The following is a 9,636-nucleotide window of genomic DNA, read 5'->3' as shown; positions in this document are numbered from 1 at the left end:
AGGCAGAGAATTCACATTCTAAAGGGGAAGACACATACCAAATCGTTTCAAAGATGCATGGTTTAAACTCAAGGAACAGGCCAGGCGCGGTGGCTCACGCCTGTAATCCCAGCACTTTGGGAGGCTGAGGCAGGCAGATCACCTGAGGTCAGGAGTTTGAGACCAGTCTGGCCAACATAGTGAAACCCTGTCTCTACTAAAAATACAAAAAATTAGCTGGGCGTGGTGATGCAGGCCTGTAGTCCCAGCTACTCGGGAGGCTGAGGTGGGAGGATTGCTGGAACTCAGGAGGCGGAGGTTGCAGTGAGCTGAGATCGAGCTGCTGCACTCCAGCCTGGGTGACAGAGTGAGACCCTGTCTCAAAAAAAAAAAAAAAGTGGAACTGGAATTGACAAGATATCCTCCTCATGGATTGGCCGGGAGCACAGAGGAATCCGGGAGGGCTCCCTGGTGGTGGTGGCCGTCATCTTGGGCCCTGAGTAAATGGCCATGCTGCTGCCGCGATGCTGATGAAGAGAGGGGCTGTGTGTAGGAAGGGAGGTGAAGTTCCCAAGAAATTTGGAATAGAGTGGAAAGCAGGAGAGAGGGTGTGAGGTGGAAGAGGCCAGTGGCCTAGAGGCAGCCTGCCCTCCGGGGAGGCTAAACCAGCAATTCCTGTTGCTGACAGATAATCCCTACTAGAAGGGGACCCCTTGGTGGCTCCCCACCCCCTTCCTTTGGTCTAGGCATGAAACAGCAGTCCCTCCACACCCAGCCCCTGCCACTCCCGTCCCGCCGCCCCCACCCTGCATCTGCCTCCTCCCCACTCTGCTCCCCACCTGCCCCGACAAACACTGCCAGGGAAGTCCTGTGGGCCGGAAGCTGTCACGAAACTCTTCCACTGTGACCAGGCCTTAGCATCTGAACACCCTCCACCTGCCTTCTGAGGGTTTGGGAACGTGGCGGGGGAAGTACTCTGTGGGCAGAGCCATCTCTTCCAAACTCAGCGTAGTTACCTCCTCCTCCAGGAAGCCCTCGGGGAGCCTCCGGAGCATCTCACTGTGTGTCTCTAGGATGGGGCCAGGGGAACCCTCAAGGACCGAGGCAGAGAGCTGGGTTATGGGAGACGTTGGGACGGGTGATTCTCAGCCGGTGTGTCTGTGTTCCCAGGGGACCCTTGTGAGGGGACAGCCTGAGGATGCCCATGCCTTGGGGAGCAGCCACTGAGCGGTGCCAGCCCCTTGGGACCCTCCCAGTCCACATTCAGGCTGCAGTTTCTGGGAGACCCCCACCCAGGGCCCTGAGAAGGAGGTGAAGAGGCCAGCATTTGGGGTCACCTACATCCCACGGGAAGGACGGCACGGCTCACACGGAAGACAAATGATTTCCTTTATTTCCCCCGCCTCCCAGTTTCCAGGTAGCTCTACAAAGACATTAAGAGCCACACGCAGGCTGTCCTTCAAACACGGAGAAACAAAACCAAGCCAGTGGCTGGAGCCCACATATGCCCAAAGGTGGACTCTTCTCATTCAATGCCACTGGGCAGCTGGCCATAAAAACTGACCAAGCGGGAGGTTTGAACAGGTTGGGGTGGGGGCTCAGAAGGGGGTGCCCTCACATCCATCAGTGCCAGGAGGCGCCTGCCCACCATGGCCAGCATCCATAGGACGGCGGCACCTCCCCGGGTCCCCCAGGCACGGGTCCTGGGCCCTGCTCCCACAAGGGGGTATTTGGGGACCCCCTGCCTCAGGGCCAGCCGAGGCGTACATCAGGGAGGGAGGGAGGAAGGATGAAAGCTAAACTCCAGGCCTCAGCGACACATGGCAGAGCAGGTTTTCTCTGTGAAAGGCACTCAGTGGTACAGGGCTTAGGGCAGGTGGGGGTGCCTCTGGGCTCCGGGTCTGACTGTCGGGCACAGCTGTTCCGGGGGGAGGCCCAGCCAGGATCCTCATCGCCCGTCGGCTGTGTCCACCTGGCCCTGTGGCCCTCCCAACAGGGGACAAGCCTGGCTCAGGCCCTGCTGACACCCCGGTTGTGGAAGTGTCTGTTTGGAGCAGGCTGGGCTGGGGACGCGGGGATGCCAGCTGGGTGCTCCCCTGGGCTTGTCCTGCACACGTGGTAGGGCCCCAGAACAGGGCCTGATTTCAAATCCATGCCGCAGAAGCATCCAAAGAAAGTTTGTTTGTTTGAGAAAGGGTCTCGCTCTGTATCCCAGGCTGGAGTTCAGTAGTGCAATCTCGACTCACTGCAACCTCGACCTCCTGGGCTCAAGGGATCCTACAGCCTCAGCCTCCTGAGTAGCTGGGACTACAGGCTTGGGCCACCACATCTGGCTAATTGTTTGTAAAGATGGGGTGTCACCATATTGCCCACACTGATCTCAAACTCCTCGGCTCAAGCGATCCACCAAGCTTGGATTCCGAAGTGCTGGGATTGTAGGCATGTGCCACCACGCCCGGCCCAAAGGAGGTTTTTTTTTTTTTTTTTTGAGACAGAGTCTCGCTCTGCCGCTGGGGCTGGAGTGCAGTGGCCGGATCTCAGCTCACTGCAAGCTCTGCCTCTCGGGTTTACGCCATTCTCCTGCCTCAGCCTCCCGAGTAGCTGGGACTACAGGCGCCCGCCACCTCGCCCGCCCGGCTAGTTTTTGTATTTTTAGTAGAGACGGGGTTTCACTGTGTTAGCCAGGATGGTCTCGATCTCCTGACCTCGTGATCCGCCCGTCTCAGCCTCCCAAAGTGCTGGGATTACAGGCTTGAGCCACCGCGCCCGGCCCCAAAGGAGGTATTTTAAATTCACCCCTTCCTAAACAAGGTGAAGTTAGAGTCAGCAAGAAACTCCCCAGTTTAGAATCTGCTTGCTATACTGCTGGCCCACCTGGCAGTGGGGGACCAGGCCCTCCAGGAGGGGGTGCTGCTCCCGGGGCTGGATGGTGTCATTTCTCTAACAATTTAAGCACAAATGTTAAAAAAAATTTCTTTTAAGTGACAAGGTCTTCTTCTGTTCCCCAGGCTGGAGTGCCATGGTGCAATCACAGCTCACTGCCCTCCTGGCCTCAAGGAATCCTCCAGACTCAGCCTCCCTATTAAGTAGCTGGGACTACAGGTACACACCAACACTCCAGGCTAATCTGTGTGTGTTTTTTTTTTTTTACTAGAGACAGGGTTTCGCCATGTTGGCCAGGCTGGTCTTGGACTCTCTGACCTCAGGTGATCTGCCCACCTCGGCCTCTCAAAGTGCTGGGATTACAGGCATGAATCACTGCGCCTGGCCACCAACCACGCCAAGCTGATTTTTAAAAATATTTTGGAGAGATGGGGGTCTCACTCTGTCATCTAGGCTGGCCTTGAACTCTCAGGCTCAAGCAACTCAGCCTCCCAAAGTGCTGGGATTAAAGGCATGAGCCATGGTGCCCGGCCTGAAGCACAAGTGTTTTAAAAGAAACCTACAGAGCATTACTCAAAAGGAAATGACCGTCGTCCAACGTCAGGGATGATGCTGCCATTGGTCAGTGGGCACACGTCCAGGAGTGCAGGGATGCGAAGGCCCGCAGGCTGGGGAGGCAGGTGGCTCACACGAGCCCCTCTCCATCCCGCTGGCCCCGCTTCTTCTCCCCTGGGCCCTCCTCGGCCTCGCCAGGTCCCCGCTGCCTCTTCCGGAAGCGGGCCCCAAGCCGGTGTCTGGGTGGCAGGAGATCCATGCCCAGGACCTTGTGGGTCTGCCGGAAGGCCAGCATTCTCAGGGCGTGCTGCGGGGCACATACAGCCCATCAGGACCCCCGCCCACCCTGCTCCCCGAGTGCTGAGGACACAGAGGGGCTGGCATCTGTAGCCACTAGCAGATGGGCCAGGCCTATCCTGTGTCCCTCGAGACACTCCCCCTACCTTTTTTTTTGGAGACAGAGTTTGCTCTGTTACCCAGGCTGGAGTTCAGTGGCGCAATCTCAGCTCATTGCAACCTCCGCCTCCCGGGTTCAAGTGATTCTCCTGCCTCAGCCTCCCAAGTAGGTGGGATTACAGGCATGTGCCACCACATCTGGCTAATTTTGTATTTTTAGTAGAGACAGGGTTTCACTATGTTGGCCAGGCTGGTCTCGAACTCCTGACCTTGTGATCCGCCCGCCTCGGCCTCCCAAAGTGCTGGGATGACAGGTGCGAGCCACCCGGCCTGGCCGACACGGCTTCTTATGACTGCTGAGCTTGGGCCACCGCAGGGCCTGAGGAATTTTCGCTTGGTGCTAGCTGACTGCAAGGACTGTCCCAGGAGGCCCCCCACTCCACTGACCACCAGCTCTTTCCACCTCACTGCAGGACCCCACATCCTGCACCGCGAGCCATTTCACTGATCCCTTTAAAAGCAAAATTCAGAAACGTCAGACCCGCTGTGGTTTGGTTTTCGTGCTGCTGGGAGATTTTTCTTATAAACAAATTTGCAAACAAGGAAACCACAGGTGAGGGCCGGACAGGCCGAGCTGCCGGCTACAGCTGGGCTTCTAGGACCATGGTCAGCGATGTGGAGGGAGGACAGTCCCTGCCCGTGAGACTTGAGGTCTGGGCCTCGTTGCAGTGGTGGCTTTGGCTCTGAGCTGCCAGCCCCATGCCACCATGCCAGGCTGGCCCTGTCCCCATGCACGGTCCTGCCACCTACGGGCCACCCTCCTGTTCCTGTACATCTCAGTGGGAGGGAGAGAAGGTGGAACCTGGGCCATTTCGGGGAACACTGCACAGCTGCAAGCTGGAGCTGGGACCTGGGTGTCACCCCTGCCGTGGACTTGGCCCTCCTACCTGGGCGCTGGCGGTCACGTCTTCCCGCTCTTGGAGGGTCATGGGCTCAAGGGCGTCTGTCTGGTCTCTCTCGCAGGGATCCTGGAGTCCAGGCCCATCTTTGTGAGGGGGAGTGGGAACAGCAAAGAAGGCAAGAATGCCCTCATGAAAGACGGTGTCAGGGCCGTCCCTCGACGCCATGGGGCCCCAGGGGCCCGTGCAGAGGGCTATACTTGCAGCCTCTGACCCTCAGGCCTCTCTCAGCAGGTCAGGGTTTCACCGGGCTCATGGGGGAGTCCTCCCAGCCCCTCAAAGCCCGTTGGGCTGCCAGCACCTCCTGGGCTTTGTGTGTGTGTGCCTGTGTGCACCCGTGCATATGCACATGTATGCTGATGTGTCCATGTGGGCCCATGTGCGCCCATGTGCCCATGTGTGTCCATCTGTGCACGTGTGTGCCCACGGGTGTATGTGCATGTGTGCCGCGTGTGCATCTGTGTGCATGCATGTCCGTGTGTGTCTGTGCATGCATTCATGTCTGTGTGTGCCCGTATGTGCAAGCATGTCCGTGCATGCCTGTATGTGCACTCATGTCCACGTGTGTGCCTGTGCGTGTGCGTGCCTACACGTGTGCTTTACATAATGGCTCAGGCAACGGGCCCAAAGCTTTATGCTCCCTTTTCACTTGATATCCTATGTCACTAAAAATGACTCAAAAACACCCTCTTCCGTATCTGACCGCCACCCTCTCACACGAGTGTGTCCTGCCGCGTTCTCTTCCCTCTGCTGGTGTAGAACGCACTGTGCTGGGCAACTCTGCGCCCCCTGTCATCTGAGCTCCTGGCTGTTCCCTCTGGATAGTCTTTGGAGGACAGGCGCCGGGGTGGCTCTGTGCCGGGGTGGCTCTGTGCCGGGGTGGCCCTGTGCCGCCGCCGGCGGGCGCGGCCACCAGATAACATAACCGTTGTCTCCTGGGTGGAGGCTGAGACCTCCCTTCGGGGACCTGTGTGTCTGTGCCCTGCGTGCAGGGTGGTGTCCTCCATGGCCGGGGCCCTGTCTGCCTTCCTGCTGGGAGCATGTGTGTGTCGTGGGCCGCTCTCGTGCCTGGGCTGGACACTTCCTCTGTGTCTGTGACCCCAGCTGTTTGTACCACGGCCATGGGTTTGCTGCCCACCTTCTGGGCCCTCCGGCCCGGCGACTGACCTGTCAGGAGCGTCCCGGTGGCCACGCACTCCAGGACTCGTCTGACCGCGTCCCCAGGGCCCAGGGGCCCCGCCGCACTGCTCACAGCCTTCTCCACCAGCAGCTCCATGGCCTGGTGGGGACAGAAGAGCGGCTGCTGTGCTTTTGGGGGGTGCCGCAGCCCCTGTCTGCCTGGGAGGTCCTGGGGTCCCTGGGATAGGAGGCCCCCTCGGCTCTTTCTCTAACTCCCACCACCCACTGAACTTCCGCCGAGGAGGGCGGCCCGTGGCGTGGCTCTGCCACCTCCTGGCATGGCCATGGGCTGGTTTCTTTCTTTTTTTTTTTTTTGAGAGCAGAGTCTTGCTCTGTCGCCCAGGCTGGAGTGCAGTGGCGCAGTCTCGGCTCACTGCAACCTCCGCCTCCCGGGTTCAGGTGATTCTCCTGCCTCAGCCTCCCATATGGGCTGGTTTCTCCATCCCTCCGAGTTTCAGTTTCCCCAGTTGGTCCACAGTAACATCACACACCAGTGTCACGCGCACTGTCTGCCGCGTGGGGCCCGCCTCAGCTGAGGGGAAGGAGCCGCCCTACCCCACCACGTCCCCGTGTGGCCAGCTCCCGAGGGCAGGAGGGGATGGGGCAATGCTGGCCTCCACGGCACTGTGTGGCCACCTCTTCAGCCACAGCCGGAAAACAGGTCTCAGGGAACACAGGTTTTCTGCACGTCGGGACAGCCGCACGCTGGTCACCCAGCACGGAGCTGGCTGCTGTGACCTCCTCCCAGGAGTGGAGAAGACGTTTCCCCTAAACAATGGGTGTGAAAGGCCGGGCGCGGTGGCTCACGCCTGTAATCCCAGCACTTTGGGAGGCTGAGGCGGGCGCATCACGAGGTCAGGAGTTCATGATCAGCCTGGCCAACATGGCCAAACCCCATCTCTACTAAAAATACAAAAATTATTAAATCCCAGCACTTTGGGAGGCCGAGGCGGGCGGATCACGAGGTCAGGAGATCGAGACCATCCTGGCTAACACGGTGAAACCCCGTCTCTACTAAAAATGCAAAAAATTAGCCGGGCATTGTGGCGGGCGCCTGTAGTCCCAGCTACTCGGGAGGCTGAGGCAGGAGAATGGTGTGAACCCAGGAGGCGGAGCTTGCAGTGAGCCCAGATCACGCCACTGCACTCCAGCCTGGGCGGCAGAGCGAGACTCTGTCTCAAAAAAATGACTACAAAAATAAAAGTAAAAAAGAGACTTAATCTCTACCAAAACAAACAGCCTCTGTACCACGCTGCATTCTGGACGCTGGGCAGTGGGTGGGTGTGGATGAAGGACATGGGCCCGGTGGCGGGGACCACAGGCAAGACATCACTGCAGTGTGGGATGGGGGACACCACTGCAGTGTGGGATGGGGAGACACCACTCCAGTGTGGGATGGGGGGACACCACTGCAGCACAGGATGGGGGACGCCACTGCAGGGTGGGATGGGGGACACCCACAGGGCAGGGGAGGAGGCTGGGTGTGGCTGGCTGGCTTGTGGCTGGTGGAGAAGGTCTGGGGACTGGATGGGTTCCTGGGGTCTCTGTGGGGGGCATGGGCTTGGGGCCTGCTCCATGAACCTTGTGTGTGGGGGGTTCTGCTGCTGCTTCTCCCTCTTCTTTCTACCAGGATAGGCGGGGGGTGGTGTTAGAGCCACAGGGGGTCTCCTCTCCAAAGCAGGTGGGTCTGGGCTGGGTCACCCAGAGGCCGGTGTGCAGCCAGGATGGGGAGTCCGGCTTCCGCCCCTCTGCCTGGGCCCCTCTGCCTGGGCCCCTCTGCCTGGGCCCCTCTGCCCTGATGCCACGAAGTCGGGCCGACACCGCACATTTCCCTGGCCGGTCCCGCATTTTCATGTGAGGTTCTGGGTTTTGAATAATGGTAGTCAAATGAGGCTGTGGAGAGGGCCGTCTCCCCCGCCCAGGGGACCTCAGGGACTCCCACGGCCTCTCTTGAGTGCTACGTCTCCCGCCGGCTCCTTCACGGGAAAGCGTTTGTCTCTCGACCTGGGCCTGTCATGGCCACGGAGCCCCTCGGGGGTCCCAGTGGAGGGCTGGGCCACCAGGCACTGCCTTACCCAGGCTGGCAGGGCTGCCCAGGTGGGCACACGCCGGCAGAGGTCCCTCAGGACCCTGATGACGATCACGCATGGCTGCAGGCTGCTGGCTCGAGCCTTCGGGGGAGAAGCACACGGTTCACTTTCGGGGGCTCACACAGCCACATGGTGTGGCGTCGTGAGCATGAACCCCGGGGAGGACAATGGGGAGCCCTGGCGGCCTCGAAGGTGGCAAGTGGAAGCAGAGTCCACTTCCAGGTGAGTCCGGTGCCACCAGGCCATTGAGTGGCCACGGGACGGCAGCGTCCCCACCCCTAGGACAACACCCACTCCTTCCACGTTTCCTGACCCCATCAGCCAGGAGCCAGCGTTGGTTGTCAGCCAGGAAGCTGATGGAGGGCGTCCTGGTCTGCGCTGGGAGCCCATGAGGCTGAGGCGGCCACGCCGGCTCAGGCTGGTGCCTCTGAGACACATTCCTCAAAGTCACCCCTCTCCCCCTGCTCCACCCCTGCCCCCCTGACCTGAAACCACCGGGCATGACGGAGGGCGGCCAGGGACTCGAGGCACTTCTCGGAGCTCAGGACATCACCTGGGTCAGCCTGAGGCTTCTCCACGCCTTCTAGAAGAAAAACCTCAAGGTGTGCGGGGAAAGCACCTTATCCCGCTCTGCTGCTGACGGGGTGAGGGGCTCGGTTTGGGCCCCTCAATCCTTTCTTTTTTGAGACACAGTTTCACTCTGTCACCCAGGCTGGAGTGCAGTGGCACGATCTCGGCTCACTGCAACCTCCATTTCCTGGGTTCAAGTGATTCTCCTGCCTCAGCCTCCCAAGTAGCTGAGATTACAGGTGCCCGCCACCACATCTGGCTAATTGTTGCATTTTTAGTAGAAATGGGGTTTCACCATGTTGGCCAGGCTGGTCTTGGAACTCTTGACCTCAGGTGATCCTCCCACCTCGGCCTTCCAGAGTGCTGGGATTACAGGCGTGAGCCACTGCGCCTGGTCTCAATCCTTTAGGCCTCGTTTTATCCATTTGGGGAATGAGGGTTCCTCCCAGATTGTCCTGCTAAGACACAGTGAGGACCAGACAAACCGTTCCTGGAAAAGCTCATCATCTGGGAAGTTCTGAGCTTACCTGTTGCTACTGAGGGATTTCAGCCCTGAAGCTCTCGCTTAGCCGATGAGGGTGAAGATGGGAAACTAGGAATTAAGCCAGATTTCTAGAAACTTCCACATGCATCATGAAAAGGGAGAAAGTGGGTCACATTTCAACACGTCCTGTTGTTGACGACAATGGCCCCAGAGTCTGGGAGAGATGTGGGTCCCTTTTCCGTCCCGGGTTATTATTTTCCTTCAAGAATATTTTTCTCGGTTGGGCGTGGTGGCTCACACCTGTAATCCCAGCAACTTTGGGAGGCCAAGGGGGGGCGGATCATGAGGTCAGGAGTTCAAGACCAGGCTGGTCAACATGTCGAAACCCTGCCTCTACTAAAAATACAAAGATTAGCTGGGCATGGTGGCACACGCCTGTAATCCCAGCTCCTCGGGAGGCTGAGGCAGGAGAATAGCTTGGACTCAGGAGGTGGAAGTTGCAGTGAGCCAATATCGTGCCACTGCACTCCAGCCTGGGCAA

General features: G+C 59.1%; 2 protein-coding genes across 2 annotated transcripts in view; one reads left to right on the top strand and one right to left on the bottom strand.

Moving 5' to 3' along the window:
• The first annotated feature begins 1,905 nt into the window (after positions 1–1,905).
• Positions 1,906–9,636, top strand: part of ATCAY (ATCAY kinesin light chain interacting caytaxin) — a 111,267-nt gene continuing 103,536 nt past the window's right edge. Inside the window, exon 1 of the mRNA XM_050770738.1 lies at positions 1,906–1,911. The gene's annotated coding sequence lies outside the window, so the exon portion shown is untranslated. The remainder of the gene's footprint in view (positions 1,912–9,636) is intronic.
• ZFR2 (zinc finger RNA binding protein 2) overlaps positions 2,621–9,636 on the bottom strand; it is a 38,542-nt gene continuing 31,526 nt past the window's right edge. Inside the window, exons 16-20 of the mRNA XM_050768337.1 lie at positions 8,527–8,621; positions 8,027–8,122; positions 5,940–6,051; positions 4,761–4,858; positions 2,621–3,724 (exon numbers count right to left, since the gene is read on the bottom strand). Of these exons, the coding sequence (XP_050624294.1) occupies positions 3,548–3,724; positions 4,761–4,858; positions 5,940–6,051; positions 8,027–8,122; positions 8,527–8,621 (578 nt within the window). The 3' untranslated portion in view covers positions 2,621–3,547. The remainder of the gene's footprint in view (positions 3,725–4,760; positions 4,859–5,939; positions 6,052–8,026; positions 8,123–8,526; positions 8,622–9,636) is intronic.

The sequence above is a fragment of the Macaca thibetana genome, chromosome 19, assembly GCF_024542745.1.
Source record: "Macaca thibetana thibetana isolate TM-01 chromosome 19, ASM2454274v1, whole genome shotgun sequence".
Taxonomy (NCBI): Eukaryota; Metazoa; Chordata; class Mammalia; order Primates; family Cercopithecidae; genus Macaca; species Macaca thibetana.
The sequence above is the reverse complement of the archived record's forward strand: the minus strand, read 5'-3'. Positions and strand labels throughout refer to the sequence as shown.